Here is an 18,365-nt window from a genome sequence, read left to right on the forward strand (position 1 = left end):
ATTTGCTTATCTAACCAAGTTTTTACCCATTGGTTCATGAATCCTCGACTTTGGTGCTTCTGATCATATCTCTAGTAATCATAATCTTTTCTCTACTCTTGTTTCACCTTCTACACCATCTCCTTCCTTCTATCCCCTTGACTAATGTTTTATTCACACCTGAATGTTGTACTATTTTTCTACTTCTAATCCTCCAACTGCTTTTGTGTTTACCACTTTTGTTGAACTCATTCATAGTTGTTAGAGACATCCAAGTCTGAATAAGTTACAAAAACTAGTTCCTAGTCTCTCTTCCTTGCCTTCTTTAGACTATGAGTCTTGTCAACTTAGGAAGCAAACTCAAGCTTCTTTTTTCAAGCGAGTCAATAATAGGGCCACTTCTATATTTGGCGTTGTTCATTCGGATATTTAGGGTCCAAGTCATATTAGTACAACTCTGGGTTTTCAATATTTTGTTACCTTTATTGATATTTGTTCTCGTTGCACTCGACTTTTTCTAATGAAGAATCGTTTTGAGTTGTTCTTTATTTTTCAAAAGTTTTATATTGAAATCCATAATCAATTTGGTGTTTGCATTAAGATATTATGAAGCGACAATGCAAGGGAATATTTGTCTTCCTTATTCACTCACTTCTTGTCTGCTTAGGGTATTACTCATCAGACTTTTTGTTCTAATACCCCACAACAAAATAGGGTTGCCGAGCAAAAAATTGGCATTTAATTGAAACAGCCTGCACCTCCTACATCGCAATATTCCATTGCGTTTTTTAAGGGAAGTTGTCCTTATTGCTTGTTACTTGATTAACTAAATGCCTTCCTCTGTTTTGCAGCATCAAAGTCCTCATTCTGTTCTATTTCCTAACTAGAATTCCAATCGACTGTTTCTGCACTTTTTCGGATGTATATATTTTGTTCGTGATTATACTCCTGACAAAGACAAACTCCCGCCCAAATTAGTTAAATATGTCTTTATCGGCTATTTACAGCTTCAAAAAGGTTACAAATGCTATGATCCTACTATTAACAAATATTGTGTCTGCAGATGTCACTTTTTTTGAAACCTCTCCTTACTTTTCTTCTAGTCCAGCATACAAAACCTTTGTTTCAAGAGTTTTGCCTATACCTTCGACTCTTCTTTCTCTTTTGCCTCAAGTGTATCCATCTCCCACTTCTACGCCACCTCTTCAGATCTACACACGTCGACCTCACCCATCTGCTAATAACAATGATATTTTTCTCCCTGATGTAGATACTTTTAATGACTCACCTCTCGTTCCATCATTACCTACTTCGGTCATGCCTTCAGCAGCAACAGCTACTCCTCTTGCTCTTTGAAAAGGTATTTGCTCTTCCCAAAATCCTCATCCCATTTATAATTTTGTGAGTTACCATTGTTTGTCTCCTTCCTATTATATATTTGTTTCTATTGTGTCTGCTGTCTCTATACCCAAGACGGTTAGAGAAGTATTGGATCATCTTAGTTTGTGTAATGCAATGGTTGAGGAGATGATTGCTCTTCATAATAATGGAACTTGGGAACTGGTATCCTTAGCGCCTGGCAAATTTATTATTGGTTGTCGATGGATTTATACAGTTAAGGTGGGATCTGATGGCAAAATTGATCGTCTTAAAGCTCATTTTGTAGCTAAAAGTTACATAGATTTTTAAGCTTGATTACAGTGATACTTTCTCTTCAGTGGCCAAAATAGCTTCTGCTCGCCTCTTTATCTCATTGGCTGCAATTAATCACTATACCCTTCATCAATTGGACATTAAAAATGCCTTTCTTCATGTGAGCTCGCCGAAGAAGTTTATATGGAGCAACCTCTAGGGTTTATTGCTTAGGGAGAGTTAGGCTTAGTATGTCGTTTTCGACACTCTTTGTATAGTCTAAAATAATCTCTAAGAGTATAGTTTGGATGATTCAACACTTGAGTTTAAAAGTTTGGAATGTCTCGAAGTAAATCTAATCATTCTGTATTTTTTCGTCATAATGGTAATAGCTGCATTTACTTGGTGGTCTATGTTGATGATATTGTCATTACAACAAATGAACATGATGAATCTCTCAGCTTAAGCAACATTTGTTCGGTCATTTCCAAACTAAAGATCTAGGAAAATTGAAGTATTTTTTTGGGATTGAAATGGCATAGTCTAAAACAGGTATTACGATTTTTCAATGGAAATATGCTTTGAATATATTGGAAGAAACAAACATGTTAGACTGTAGACATGTGGACACTCCCATGGATCTAAATGTCAAACTCATTCCTCAGCGGATGAAGCCACTTAAAGGTCTTGCTAGATACAGAAGATTAGTTGACAAGCTCAACTATCTCACTATCACGCGACTAGATATTTCTTTTGCGGTAAGTGTGGTTAGTTAACTTCTTCAAACCCCGTACGGTAGTTAATGGGACGCAGTCATCCACATTCTTAAATATATCAAAGGAACTCTAGAATAGGGTCTACACTATGAGGACAAGTGTCACTCACAAATTATTGGCTATTCTGATGCAGATTAGGTAGGTTCCCATTCAGATAGACAATCTACTTTAGGATATTGTATTATAATTGGAAGGAATCTTGTATCTTGAAAAAGTAAAACATAGGATGTGGTTGCAAGATAAAGTACAGAAGCAGAATATCAAGCTATGCCTTTGGTAACATACGAACTCATTTAGTTGAAAAAACTTCTTCAGGAACTAGCCAAATGAAGCTGGTATGTAATAATCAAGCTACTTTTCATATTGTATCAAATCCAGTTTGTCATGAGAGAGGATGAAGCATATAAAGGTGGATTGTCACTTTATTAGGCAAAAGATTGAGTCCGGATGCATTTGTACTAGCTTTGTCAACTCAAGTGGTCAGCTAGCTGATGTTTTCACAAAATCTCTTCGAGATTCACGAATTGAGTATATTTGGAACATATGACATGTACGCCTCAGTTTGAAGGGGAGTGTTGAGATACTTTTTTATAAATAGTTTGATTTGTAGTGATTGTGTACATAATTAGGTGCTTAGATTATGGGATATGATTAGGTTATAATTAAGGAATTGATTTATTTTATTTCTTATTATATATTCTTGTAAGTAGTATATATACCCTAATTGGTTTGAGCGAAAGCATCAAACATTTTTCTCTCAAAGTCTTTGTTTCCCTTTCCTTTTTCATCACTGTTTCACATCCCATAAGGGGTGGCCTTGGATAAGGATATGTGCTGCTCAGCTATGATATGAGCCAAAACATGTTAACATTGACATCAGTATCTCTTTAGAAAAAAAAAAAAAAAAGAAATATCACAATGTAATTATAGAGTGAAACTATTCAATTGCTAATCCATGCCTATATTTAATGAACTCATTTGCAAGATCAAATGTTTGCCTCTAAAATAGTCAGGAATCTACTGCATGCTTTTTTGTATATGCATACTTACTTTATTAATTCCAAAATTCCAATATGCTTAAGTTGATTCAAATAACTTGGCCATTATTGTGTTTTATCCATTGCAGAAATCGTCATTCAAACGTTATGAAATATCACCTGTTTATAGGAGAGCAATTGGTCATTCACCACCAAATCGCTATCTACAGGTACAAATTCAGAAAATGGTCTAGTAACCCATTCCTTTGATTTTTAATTGAACAATATAACATTAGTAGCAAAATGATTAGGCTTCATCACAATTTTTTTGTGATTTCTTGTCAATAATCAAATTTGTCTTTGCAATAGGGTGATTTTGACATTGTTGGAGGTGTGTCTGCACTGATGGAAGCAGAGGTTATCAAGGTCTTGTTATCATATTCTGATGTGTCTCTTTTCTTTTCTTTTCTTTTTTTCCTTCTCTTTTTTCTGGCAGAATCTTTGTACTAACGCATTTGTGGAACTATTGAACTTGTTTATGGGGAAATAATAAATAAAGTTTTACGGAAAAACTAGCTGAGTGCCAAGTAAGAGAGCAGATATAAGGCATGGAGGAACCTTTTGCAGCCTAACATTTCAAACTTGTAAAATTAAACTTGTCTGCAAGAAATTAACTCATAGAATAGTTTGGAGCACGGAAATATGGTTTCTAAATTTAATTTGAAGAGAATGTAGAAGAGTCATGAATTAAATGAAATCTTACAAATTTAAAAGATGCATAATGTTCATTATGTAAAAGATACATAATATGAAATAAGGTCTCTTCTTGTACACAAATTCTCCTTTAAAGCAAGTTAATGTTGATGCTGTTATTATTATTCCCTATGCTTAGTTACTAACTGCAATACAAGACTGGGCAATCCAAGTTTTATCAAATCCTTTTCACATCCATGGAAAAAACATTGATGTTGGGGTTAATAAGCATCAAGCAACGCAAGTCTTACATTGTTTAGCAAAATACCACTAATTGTTAGGGATTAGCCTGGCATCACATGAGAATACAATGTGTTAACTATTATTGTCTATCAATTGAGAAATACTTTTATATATGATCCTTCGATATGATCTTTTGATCACTAGTTTCTTGCCCAAGTTGAAACTGTTGGAAATGGAATGCATTTTTAAGAAATTCATTGTACTTTTGGCTTATGTTTCAGGTGTCAATGGACATTGTAACCCAATTCTTTGTCCCAGGTTCCTGTGATATTCATCTAAATCATGGGGACATACTGGATGCTATTTGGTCTTGGATTGGAATCAAACCAGAGCATAGACAGAAAGTAGCAGAGGTATGACATTAATGTATTTATGACATGAATTACGTGCATGTAAAGGACCTCAAAGATAACCTTTTGTCAATGAAGCTTCTGTCATTGATGGGCTCTTTGCGTCCTCAATCCTCGGAAAGGAAGTTGAAATGGGGAGTAATTAGGCGTCAACTTTTGCAGGTAAGAACATATCACACAGGAACTGACAAAATGCTTTAGTTTCCTGTAATAGTTATTAAACTAGACATACGAATTCACACTTCTTTTTGTGTGGATGTCAGAAATTGATTACTGCATTTTATTTGTATGTTAAATCTAATTTGCTGCAGAAAACAAGCTTATATGGAAAATACTATCAGCAATCGAAATGAAACATTTTAATTGGCTTTTCATGTTATACTTAGTTGGGGGTGGGGGGGTGGGGGTGAGTCTGGTGACTAATTTCTTTGATAGCCTTTTTCTTTTCCTTTTTTTCCCTTATGCAGCAGTTTATGTTTTGCATTTCGTCAATATATTTTGGCATGGATGTGGGATTGGCACTCTCTTGCCCCTCCCTCTTTATCTATATAATGATGCAATGTTCAAAATATTAAAAACAAATGAGTATGAAATTGTTTTTCACAAGCAACAATGCCTTCTTGAATCTCTCTCTCTCTGTGCAAAATTGGGGGGAAAAAAATGTATGACCAGGCCGTTACTGTTCACAAGCACTGTAGCAGTATGCCTTCTGTCTCTCTCTCTCTGATATTTGGTGTTGCTGTTTGAAGTGGTTGAAATAAGATTCAATTTACAACTAGGGTTTATTTATAATAAGCTCAGGTAATGCAGCATTTTGTATACCCGACTTTTGATTACTAAATTCAACCATTTGCTTTCCCAGTATGCATTTTGTCATTGCCTGATTTTGCACCCCAATAGAAGATTTTCTATGTTTTTCTCTTGGAAAACTTAAGTTTGATTGGAAATCAGCCTAGGGCCTACACTTCCAACTTATCATGCTTTTGCAGTCCTATTCTGCAGTTTAGGGTAGTTTCTCCATTTTTTTTTCCAGAAACAACTTACGGTTCACTAGGAAATCAACCAGGTTCCGAGCTTTTTCACTTTCCTGGCAACGTCACATTGTGTAACTACTGGAGAGGGTCTGTGAATCCTTTACTTGCATTCCAGAAGTTGAAAGAGATTATTATAAATTATTATGTCTATTCTAATAATAACTATGCATAGAAGTGTGTTTGACAATGGATGAGTATCAGGCATTTGATGAAAGCCTTCAAGAAAGAACTTAAGCAAGGATTTTCATCCAATAGTTGGCTTCTCAGCCTTGATTGGCTCTTTCTTTGTCCATGTAGTTAATTTGATTTTTGATTTTGATCATAATATGCTTCTGTCTGAAACAGTATAAAATATGATCTGCATTTGGAGCTCTGATTCCTACTTGAGCTCGAGGATTTCATTTGCATAAAGAGACAATATCCGATGATTACTAGATTGTTAAAGTGCTCTATCGCATTTTGGTGCTTCAAGCCTTCAACATTACCATATCTGGACACCAAGATTAAGTTTTCGCTTTCTATGCAAACAAGCAAATCTTTTATGAAAATTTTTCTTTATACTGCTTATAAGGGCATCACATTATTGCTTTGGTTATCTTTATATGCTTAGTCATTGTTGGGTGCATGTAAGGCTTATTTTTCAATTTGCATATCGTTATGCTAAATTGTGTGGTTGCAATGTTCTGGCTAGGCCCAGGCCCATTCATTCCTATATTTGTGTTGTATAGGATCTTGTGAATACTTACCTTCACTCCGTGGTTGCACTTGCATCATTATTTTGTCATGCTAGTTTCCGATGTTTTTGAGGGCTTTTAAATTGTTACATATTCTTTTTTTTTTTTTTTTTCCTTTCTTGCATGGATGTGTATGGTATGCTGTTGTGCTAGTAAAATACAAACATATCTGTATAGCGATATCTTGAATTTTGCAGATGTAGTTTGATTAGTAGATTAATATTTTTCTGTTCATTCACTCTTATAAGTTTTGTGTTTCTAACCATGCTGGTGTCAAATGCTCTTTTTATAGTAATTTAGATTGTTTCATAAGCTGATTCTCGGCCTGACAAAGTTTATTTTGCATACAGCTGTTTCATGGATGAAATAGATATCATTCATGAATGGTCCATATATGATGGCACGCAAATGGAATTCATCTGTTTCTAATTCATTTTCTTTCAGGAACTAAATTTAGCTGAAGCTGTTGTGAATAGGTTGCAGACTGTTGGTTTGAGGTTCTGTGGAGCTGCTGACCAGGCCGTTCCTCGATTAAGGGGAGCCCTCCCAGCTGGTACAGATTTCTTTTTTTTTTCTTTTTTTTCTTTTTCTGCTTTTATAGCAAGTAAAATAAAAAATGAAAACTATCCTTACCTTTGGCACATATGAAGATAAACCCACCCGGAAGGCCCTTGATGAGTTGTCAGACCTCATTGTCTATTTGAGGGTTTGGAAGATAGAAGACCATGTTTATATAAATGCGCTAATGCCACCAACTGAGAATTATCACAGAGATTTGTTTTTTCAGGTATAATAGCCCAGTAACGTATACAAAAGCACTTGCGTAACATTTGTTCATGCATACATGCATATATATTACCATATAAACCTTATGCTACTTACCAATGATATCTGTCATGTACAGTAAGGGTACATGCAGGTTCTGTGACCTCCGTCTCCTGCATTATTGGTGTTATATGTAATTCATTATTGTTGACCAATATAAAAGGTTCTTAATTAGGAGGATTTGAATTTTTAGGATCCTAATTAGGCTTGATTATAGGGATTTTATTCTTATCCTAAATATTACTAATTTAGGTTGATTCTTTGTGTATAAATACTCAAACTTTGTAAAAATCAATTCAACCGTAATAAAATTAAAAATTCATCTCAAATTCTATATGGTGTCAAAGCCTTCCCACTAATATTGGGCCTCCCATAAATGTGTCACGCTCTAGCGTCGTTTTGGGCATGCATTGGAGCGTGAGGGGGTTTGTATCGATTTGGGGAAAGGTTGATGTGCTTTTTATATGGGCCACGGGCAATCCTCCATTTGAGCTAGTTTTTGGGGTGAGTTAGGGCTGACCCAGAACTAACATGGTATGCAGCTCCTTGGGTCTGTTGGTTTAAAATTTTTCGACAACTTCCTGGGTCTCAAATCTGCCATCTCTAAGTCACCTGTTTAGGATGAGTTGTTTGTGTCACCACCCCTACCAATCAAAATCGCAGCCCAAGATCGGTGACCGGACGAAGTGCGTGTAGCCCACACGCACCTTCCCCTCTCTTCTCTTCGATGCCACGTGCCGGCGCATGTGTCCTTTTCTGGCGAGATTTGGCAGCTCCGTCTCCTTTTTTGGCGTTGATTCGGTTTGGGTATTGCTGCCTTGGATGATGTTTTGAGGTTTGGTACTTCATTTAAGGTGATTAGCCTTAGTAGCTTTGGATTTGGCTTTGGTGGCTACCATTTGGGTATTCTGCCACTTGGAAATTCTGTCATTGGTGTTTTTTGTTGGTCTTTTAAATTTGTTCCAGTGGTTTTTTCCACTAGACGCGTCTTCAAGTCATGCCTTTGATCTGTCTAATTTTCCACTGTTCTTGACAGAATTTTTTTTTGACATGGCGGTAACTTGTGTGGGTAATTTAAGGACTACTGATAATACTTTTGTTTCATCTTTTGGTTCTGCTCTATGTATTATTGATTCTGGTACAAATAGGCATATGACGGACTCCTCTAAAGGCTTTCTTAATTATTTTCCATGTTTATAAAAAAACACTGTCAGAATCACAGATGGTTCTTCCACTTCTATCTCTAAAACCGTGTTTGTACTCTAAATATCAAGATATTCTATGTTCTTCACGTTCCTTGTTTCCTTGATAATCTTTTATCTGTTAGTGCTTTCACCAAAACACTTAACTGTAAAGTTGAATTTTTTTCTAAACTTTGTTATATTCTGAACCTTCAAACGAGGAAGAAGATTGGCAATGGTAGACTGCACGATAACTTGTTGAAAAGGAATTTAAGTTTGAATTCACCTTGGGCTTTCTTTGTAAGAAATCATGATATCAACAAGGAAATCATACAGTTTCATCGATGGTTAGGACATCCATCCTTCTTTATTTTAGAGAAACTTTATCTTGATTATTTTTCAAGGCTTAGTTTGACTCTTTAGTTTGTGATGCTTGCGAGTATGCTAAGCATATAAGAACATCTTATCCTTCAAGTAATAATAGGAATATGATCCTTTTGTGATTATCCATTCTGATGTTTGGGGACCTACTCAAATGGTCTCACTATCTAGTAATTGTTGGTTATTTTTATTAGTTGTTGCACTCGTATGACTTGGGTGTATTTGATAAAGGCAAAGAGTGATGTATTTTCTTGCTTTCAATCTTTTCATAAGATGGTCTGTACTCAATTTGATAGTAAGATAAAAGTTTTGAGAATTGATAATGGGATATAGTACATGAATAGACGTTTTTGTGCTTATCTGGAGTCTAATGGAATACTACATCAAACTAGTTGTCCTTATATTAATGCTCAAAATGGTGTTGCTGAAAGGAAAAATAGGCATTTGTTGGAAGTAGCCAGATCTCTCCTTTTCACCATGAATCTTCTAAAAATCTATTGGGAAGATGCGGTCTTAGCCACAGTTTATCTCGTTAATAGAATGTCTCTCAAACCTCTTGCCTTTGAAAGCCCTTTAGAGGTACTGCAAGGGAAAAATACTTATACTGTTCCACTAAAGGTGTTGAGGCGGAATATAGAGCAATGACATAAGATGTTTGTGAACTCTCATAGTTGCAGAGATTGTTGGAGAAATGAAATTAAAACTGTTAGAGAGAGACAAACTCCTCATGTATTGTAACAACAAAGCTGCCATCAGTATAGCTAATAATCCAGTTCAACATAATTGAACGAAGCACGTAGAGATTGATCGACACTTCACTAAAAAGAAGTTAATAAACAGTGTCTTGAGATTAGATCACGTTCTTTCCAATGAACAACTAGCTAATATATTTATTAAAGGGTTCATCAACAAGACCTATCTTAACTTGGTTTGCAAGTTGGGTATTGTGTGATATCTATGCACCAACTTCCAATTTGAGGGGAGTGTTGACCAACATAAAAAGTTTCTAATTAGGAGAATTTGGATCTTTGGTATTCTAATTAGACTTGATTATAGGGATTTTATTCTTATTATAAATATCCCTAATTTAGATGGATTCTTTGTATGTAAATACTCAAACCTAATCATAATAGAATAAAAAATTCCTCTCAAATTCTACAATTATCCATGTGAAACACTTGCCTTACTGTGTGTGTTTGTATTTGCCCCTATGCACATAGTTTAAGAAATGCCATCAGGGCCTTTCAACAGGTGAAAGACTGGATCCTTGCGATGTTCAAACACAAATGAAACTTTATTAAAGTGCTTTTCTCCTCCTTCCTCCCTGAAGGAAAAATGAGCAATAAAAGAGAAGAAAAATAAAAACCTTGAAGAAAAGCTATCAGCTGCTGTCTCTCCACCGCACCATCATCTATATGAGATCCAGATTGCCTGTTCAAGGATCTGATCAACCCATTCTTTGCTTGAAGTCTCTTGAACTGGATATGAATTTTATTTCTCAATTCTATAATTAAACAATAGCAAATATTCAACATGGGGTTTTTAGATTTTTGTCCTGTCTCAGCAAATCATGGATCCAAAAGGTGGCCACTGACTGAGCTATTTGAGAACAGATTCTCGACTTTTATGCCATCATTGTATGTATTCCTTGAAGGGTCACTTTAAGCTTCAATTTCAAAAAAAAAAAAAACTTTAAGCTTCAATTTAATATCTGAATTCAAATGTAAATAAATCACCACAAACCAACATTTTGAAGCTTCCTGTAACTGATGCCATTCAGCAAGTTGATTGCAACAATCTCTATAGTAAAATGCTTATAACCATTTCAGCAGAGAGCTGTACGTGACAGGTTGTTCACAATAAAAGTTATCCATTCCCTTTGTCAACATATTTTATCCCTAATTATCGTAGAAGATTTAAAGTAGGGACTCTTATTTTTTATGCTAACTTACTTGGGTCTTCTTCTCATTGAGAAAACAACAACATAGATTAGATGAAATATGGCAGCTACTAATGCTGGATATTGTTCCCGAGTTGCTTCCCTTGTCCTGTTTATTTTTATCTGCCTAATAAACAGATACTGAAGGCATTCTCTTTGCTGATGTTTTGTATAACCACATTGTGATTTTCTTGCCCAGATATATCTAATGAAGGATAATAATCCTGGATCGCTTAGTGAAGGCACATTGCTTGCTGTAGGAGGCCGCTATGACTATTTACTTCGTCAAATGTGGGATCACAAATACGTATGCCCTGCACATGACTTGTTTACCCGGCTTTCTCTCACTGCTGTGGTGCATTAGTTTAAATGCCAGAAAAGGAATATTTCCCTAATTTCATATGTAATCATATAAACTTACAATTGCATGATTTCTGCATTCATTTTGCTAAGCGTCATTTGAAATATAGATGACTGCCAAGTGCGAATGAAGAACATTGCTGTATGTGTCAAGAGTAGTGCAGAATTGTGGATTGTGCAGGGAAAATCATAATGAAGTTCTTCCCTCTCTTTTATGCAAGTAATTGTTGATAGTTTCATATCCTTTTGCCCAGAGAACAAATCCTCCTGGTGCTGTTGGTACTAGTCTTGCTTTAGAGACAATAATTCAGCACTCACCTGTTGATTTCAGACCTTTAAGGTGCAGTTTTATTCATTCACTGTTTTCTTTTTCATCTCCTCTCATCTCCAACCACATTCTCAAGTTGGATGGCATCTTTCTGTTTGTTGCTACAGAAATGAAGCTTGCACCAATATTCTTGTTTGTTCAAGAGGCGGAGGTGGTCTATTAGTCGAGAGGATGGAACTAGTTGCTGAGCTATGGGAAGCAAACATCAAGGTTAGAAATCGACTCTTTTGCTGTGCATGTTCAATCAACTTTGCTCTCTGCTCACCAGTTATCTATGAATACCAGGCTGAATTTGTCCCAGTACCTGATCCAAGCCTTACAGAGCAGTACGAATATGCTAGTGAACATGATATAAGATGCCTTGTCCTCATAACAGATGCAGGTCTGTCACAAAAAGGTTTTGTCAAGGTATCACTCATCACAACTCATTTCTGAAATTTATTAATGTTGTTTAAAGAAGACAGCGGTAATAATACAACTTCTGTGTCAAAATATTCAATTGAATATTATGCACTAACCCATCCTCATCCTATCCAACCTGGCTTGGCATATGTAATTGGTTGTTGATATAATAATCATAGGTGAGATGATAAGTGGAATCTTCAATTGCCTTTTTCTCATTTCAATGAAGAACTTCATGTTCTTCTCGGGTTTGTTAAATTTGGAAACTGGTAACGATACTTTATAATTTTCTTTCACATTTCGATAAAAGAGGTTTTTTCTTTTTTTTTTTTGTGGAAATAAAATTGGAACAACGTCAGACTTTTCCATACATATATAGCTTTTTATTCACAATAATAAAAAGAAAATTTTATATATTAATATCTGGTAAAATATTTTGCAAAAAAATGTCAAACTTGAGAACTATCAGGTTATTTCATAATAGTTATGAAGACTAATAATAATAGCAGCAGCAGCAGTAGAGCTGTAACTATTGAATGTGTGTCCAAACGTATAAAGCACTTGTTGAATGCTTGTGTAGGATGTTTTTCTTATTTCTTTTTTTGTTGAACATGGTTTGATGTGTTCAATACGTGTTGAGCAAATGTTCAAACTGTATGCTTTTCACTAGATGTGTCGGTGCATCATAGGCCTCCACTGCACTCATATGAGAGTAATTATACCTATTAGTTCTTCACAAGGGAATGTGAATTCGACCTTGGTGTGTGAGTTCGTTTCACTGTTTAAACTATTTCTTTCTGTAACTGATTCTTCAAGCTCTTCATGAATGTCATCCCGTGGAAATGTGATGCTAATTCATTTCATCAATAATATGTTTCCCAGGTCCGTCATCTTGAACTTAAGAAAGAGAAGGAAGTCGAAAGAGAAAAGCTTGTTAGTTTTCTGTTGAATGCAATGGCTACACAATTCAGAAATCCCTCAGTTTGGATTTAAGTTATGTTTCCTCAAAAGCAATTGCTTCCTCAGGTTTTTCTTGGCATTTTTTGTGTTCCATTTCCATATTTTCAGCTGAAGCTAGAGCTCCATTGTCTCAAGACGACGTACCTGTCAATGATCTCATCTCCATTCTCCCAAGTCTGAATGAAGGCGAAAACTAGCTCAGAGAAGTTTTGCAGCTTTGACATTTTTGTTTTGGATGTTTTGTTGAGGTTTGAAGTGAAGTTTATTGTTTTTCTTTATAAATCAGTGATGTAGATGTGTAAATAATACTGGTTTCTGTATAGATTATTCAGAAGAAAAAAAGAAAAGAAAAGGACAAAAGCCTGCATTACATATATATGGTTAAACTATTATTCGGTCTCAGTAGCTTGGTGAAAATTTCAAGTCAGTTACTTTATTCCTTGTATTATTTATTTAAGGATGAACTTTTTGTATCCAGTTAAAATTTATGAAGTAAATTATTTGAATATATTAAATTATAAGTAGGAAAAGGTAAATGAAAATATTTTTGGTGTTTTTAAAATTAAAAAAATTTAATTTAATTGAATCAAATTAAATTGATGAATTCGTTATTTTATCCATTTAAATTGGTTTGATTATTGATTTTTTAAATTTTCAATGATTGGTTAAAAAACTGAAAATCAATAGAAAAATCGAATCAAACTGTCCGTACAAAACCCTTACCCTCATTTTTTGCAGTTGACGCTCCCCTTTTCTCTCTTTGTCGATCCTCTCTCTTCATTCCACCCTCTTAGCCTCTCTCTTCTCTTTCAAGCCCAATGAAATCGCTCCCTCCTAGCCTCCTTTTTCTTTTCTTCTTTCTTGAATCGTTTTTGCATATGGATGAGAGATGCACATGGACAACGCGAAGAAGAAATCACCACTCGATGATGCTCTCGTTGATAGCCTATCGTGAGTCACGTCTAGTGGATCCTCTCACCAATCATTTTTATCTTTTTTACCGTTAGTCCTCGTATGACCAAAGGTGAAAAGATTTATTTTCATGCCCAAATTACCCTCACATTTCCTCCTTGAATCCATTCAACCTCATTTTCCCGAGTATCCGCATCTTCATCGTTAAATCATTCAATTAAGCTACTCCACTCCCTCTTTCACAATCATTCAATAAAGATTTTGGCCTATTTGGCACATTTAATCTCTGTTTCTGGTTCATGATATGTTGATTTTTATTCAAAGTTTTTACAATGGTAACTTGGCCAACTGTGAGTATAGTTACGATAAACTGGGACCGATATCTCAGGTGAATATGTGGAAATTGCTTGCCTGTGAGTATTTGAGGGCTTATTGGTTTTTGGAAGAAAAGAAAAAATAAAAATTTAGATCATCGGCATGAATTTTATTAATGAAATGTTGTTTATACATTTAAAATAGAAGTAAAAGATAAAGAGAATCATAAACAATTTTAAATTTTAATTTAAAATCTTAACAAAATAATTTAAAATTTAATTATTTGATTTAGTATATCAATTATAATCTTATATTTGTAGTTTACTAAGTCAATTATTCAATAATGTCTCACTGCATTTATTGTCCTTCTCCTTTAGGTTACAGTCGAGGAGATGGTTGTAGAATAATTGTTTTAGTTCGAAAATCTAAGGTTATGGTTATTAGGCTAAATTCAATAAGTTAGTTTTATTATTTTATTAAGATTTTTAGTTTAACAATTAAAATTATTTATTATTTTTTTTAATTTTCAATTATATTTTAATATATAACTATCATTATATTAATAAAGTCAAGTAGACAAATTTCAGTTTCAATCAATCTCTTGTTTCCTCCCTCTCAAAAAACCAACAATTAGTATTAGAATAGTATTAGAATCTAATTCTTAAATACGAGAACCAACAATTAGTATTAGAATCTAATTCTTAAATAACCTTTAAGGTTAACAAATTAACGATCAAATTCATAAATTCACAACTATTTTCATTTTTATATTTAAATTCACAATCAATTCTAGAAATTTTAGGCAAAATCGAATCAGTCAATGCTAGTAAACTCAGTATTTGATGAAATCAACTTCAAACATGAGCTAGGAGAATAAAAGTTCATTTCAATATAGATAATCATTGGGATGCAGTTGAAGAAGACTATGAAGTTCTTGATCTTCCTACAAATTCAATAATAAATCAAATAAATATTTACAAAGAGAAAAAACAAGAAAGGCTAAAGTCATACCTTGCTTGTATGCTGCTGTTTCTCCCCATGAATTTGCTTTTAGCAAAAAAATCATATGGGACTATCTTAAAGGAGAATATCAAGGCAGTGAACAAGTGAGCTAAACCTGACCACATAATTTAAAATGAAAAGAATGAAAAAGTCTGAAATGATAAAACGATATATTGACATGTTGCTAAGCCCTTGCTAAAAAAGTGAGACTGCTGGATAAAGATTTCCCTAATCAAAGAATTATCGAAAAAAAATACTTACTGCAATTTCTAAGTGTTAGTATTTTTTTAGAAAATGCTAAAGATTTATCATGTATTTTTTAGTAGAATTAATTAATACTTTACAAGCTCAAAAATAAAAAAGACTTATGAGGCAAGACAGAATTATTAAAGGAGCTTTGCATGCAGCCAAGCACAAATAAAGTCTAATGGTGGAAAGAAAAATAACAATAACAATAATGAAGATTATCCACCGTGCATATATTACAAAAAGACAATCATCCACAAAACAAGTGTTGGCAAAAGACCAAAATGTATGTATTTTGACTAATTTTAAAATTTGCAGTTCCTAAATTAAGTAAAAGTGTTGATTAATTGACTTAGTCTGCAAATTTAAAATATAATTGTTAGGTTAATTCCTAGATTATTTTATTAAGATTTTAAATTTAAAATTTAAAATCAAATATGATCTTATTTAAATTTTCAGTTATATTTTAATGTATAAATATCATTACATTAATAACATTCACGTGCCAATTTCAATGCCAGTTAATCTCTTGTTTTCTTCCTCCTAAAAAATCAACCAATTAATATTCGAGTCTAATTTTTAACAGACCTTTGAGATCTTCCAACATATTCACAAGAATTATGAACATGCCTTCAGACATATTGGACTATCACAAAGGAGAATATACAGGGGATAAACAAGTGAAGAATATGCAGGTATTAAATCTGATCAGAGAATTTGAAATGAAAAAATGAAAAAAATGAAAGATTTAAAATAATAAAAGAATATACTAACATGCTGCTTAGTTTTGTTAACAAAGTCAGACTGCTATGTAAGAATTTCCTAATCGAAGAATTATTAAAAAGATACTCAAATTTTCGAGAGATATGAAACCACAATATTTTTTTAAAAAAATAAAGTATAATGGTGAAAAGAAAAATAAAAATAAAAATAACAATAATAATAAAGATTATTTACTGTGCACATATTATAAAAAGACTAATCATCCATAAAATAAAGTATTCATGAGGTTAAATGTAAAATATAATAAATACGGTCAAATGGATCATTTCACATGTCAAAGTTACTCCAAATTAATATTTGAAGGGGTGGAAAAACTATTTTAAAATTTGCAGTTCCTAAGACGAGAAGAATCATTGAATAATTGACTTAGTCTGTAAATCTGATATATCTGATATTATAATTGTTAGGCTAAATTTAATAAATTAGTTTTAAATTATTTTATTAAGATTTTAAGTTTAAAATTTAAGATTATTTATAATGTTATTTGAATTTCAGTTATATTTTAATATATAAATATTAGTATATTAATAAAATCAGCATATCAATTTCAGTGAATTAACTAACAAGGACAATTATGTTGTTTACAAAAGATTAAGGATAATAATTATTCTAAATTTCTTTTATCAGATTCATTAATTTGTTGTATAATGGGATAATCTTTACAATCACTTTTCTTTTTTCTTATTCTGTGAGATTCAAAATCGAATATATTTATATAACTTAGATTGCTGTATTATATATTGACGTTGCTTGACTTCAAGTTATCATAAAAATCCTTGAATGTCAATTTGAATACAATTAAAGACATTTTTGACCTCTAGTAGTTATTTGTTTTTTTTTTTAATTAATAGTTAACTAAAATTTAAATTTTTATTTACTTATTTTCTATTTATTTAAATTTATAGTTAACTTAAAATTTATAATTTAATTTAAGACAATTGTCTAAGTAATTCATTACACCTAATTTATTTTAATTTTATTAATTTTATATAATCTATATAATTTTATTAATCTATATAATTTCATTCACATCCAAATATTAGATTTTTTTTAATTTTTTACTTTTATTAGTAAATAATGAATCTAAATTTAGATATCGATAGTCACATTTTCTATGAAAAGTTATTTATATATTTATAGATATTTTTCCAATGCAATTTAAAGTTAAAGAAATATTTTGGGATACACATATATAAGTTAAAGAAAATAAATAAAATTTATTATAAGTTAACCTATAAATTAGTAATAGCAATTTATATGAATTTTAAAAATATTTAAATCAATATTTGTAATATTTTACAATAAACTGCAGTTAAGAGATGTTTTTGGTAATATGAAGACATTTATTCGAAGAAAGTTAAGCTGCAAATTTTATGCCAACAACAGCCTTTATAGCTCAGTGGTAGAGCGTCAGTCTTGTAAACTGAAGGTCCGCAGTTCGATCCTGCGTGAGGGCATTTTTATTATATTTTTCATCTTTTTTAGAAAAGTTACTACTTAGTTTTTTTTTTTATTAACATTCCCTAAGCCACCTTAACATTAAACTTATAACACAAACAAAACGACTTTTAACATAATTATCCATACAAATTTTCTCTCCTTATAAAATAAACTTTCTTTTTTTTTTTATAAAAAAAAATCCATTTCACATTTTAATTAAATATAAATGGACCACACTTAATATCATATCTACATCTCAAAGATTTAATTTACTTGAATCCTTATTTAACAAAAAAAATTATTTCATTTTAATTAATTAAAATAAAAAAATAGTGATAAAATTTATCGATTAAATTGATTAAAAAAAAATTATCAATTAAATTATTAAAAAATAATCGCTAAAATAAATTATTAACATTTACACACCATTTAGAATAGTGACAATGAAATTACTTTAAGTCAAAATTATTGAGAGAAACTTAATTGTTATAATTGAATTTCTAAAGGAAAAAAAAATGCTTGTATCACTAGATGTAAAGTGCAACGTTGATTATATAAATTGAACATAAAAATAAAAATATATATGTATATATATTCTTGCCGTTTCAAAAAATTAGTTTATTATTGATTCAAAAAAAAATAGTTTATTATTTTTTATAAATTAATAAAATATAATTAATATAATTAAAAGTAATAAATCTTACATTATAATTATTAATATAACCTACACTTATATTGCTCTATTATTAAATTATTTTTAAAATTAATAAATCTTACACTTTTTTTTAATATTTCAAAATTTTGTAATTTAAT

General features: G+C 32.2%; 1 protein-coding gene and 1 non-coding gene across 10 annotated transcripts in view; both read left to right on the forward strand.

The window, feature by feature from the left end:
- LOC110626183 (eIF-2-alpha kinase GCN2) overlaps positions 1 to 13,302 on the forward strand; it is a 35,803-nt gene extending 22,501 nt beyond the window's left edge. For 5 of the 9 annotated variants that reach the window (XM_043961890.1, XM_043961888.1, XM_021771961.2 and 2 more), the window contains 11 exons: positions 3,514 to 3,594; positions 3,734 to 3,790; positions 4,582 to 4,713; positions 4,789 to 4,872; positions 6,923 to 7,031; positions 7,129 to 7,265; positions 11,004 to 11,111; positions 11,419 to 11,504; positions 11,600 to 11,702; positions 11,778 to 11,900; positions 12,777 to 13,302. In XM_043961890.1, coding sequence (XP_043817825.1) covers positions 3,514 to 3,594; positions 3,734 to 3,790; positions 4,582 to 4,713; positions 4,789 to 4,872; positions 6,923 to 7,031; positions 7,129 to 7,265; positions 11,004 to 11,111; positions 11,419 to 11,504; positions 11,600 to 11,702; positions 11,778 to 11,900; positions 12,777 to 12,887 — 1,131 coding nt within the window. In that variant the 3' untranslated portion in view covers positions 12,888 to 13,302. Of the gene's footprint in view, positions 1 to 3,513; positions 3,595 to 3,733; positions 3,791 to 4,581; positions 4,714 to 4,788; positions 4,873 to 6,922; positions 7,032 to 7,128; positions 7,266 to 11,003; positions 11,112 to 11,274; positions 11,505 to 11,599; positions 11,703 to 11,777; positions 11,901 to 12,776 lie in introns of those variants that run through there. The other 4 variants (XM_043961891.1, XM_043961893.1, XR_006352565.1 and 1 more) reach the window with 4 other exon arrangements.
- Positions 13,303 to 17,497: 4,195 nt separating this feature from the next.
- Positions 17,498 to 17,569, forward strand: TRNAT-UGU. Its single transcript has one exon. It is a non-coding gene; the product is annotated as a tRNA-Thr (tRNA).
- Positions 17,570 to 18,365: the final 796 nt, after the last annotated feature.

Source organism: Manihot esculenta, chromosome 11, assembly GCF_001659605.2.
Source record: "Manihot esculenta cultivar AM560-2 chromosome 11, M.esculenta_v8, whole genome shotgun sequence".
NCBI classification, from domain to species: Eukaryota; Viridiplantae; Streptophyta; class Magnoliopsida; order Malpighiales; family Euphorbiaceae; genus Manihot; species Manihot esculenta.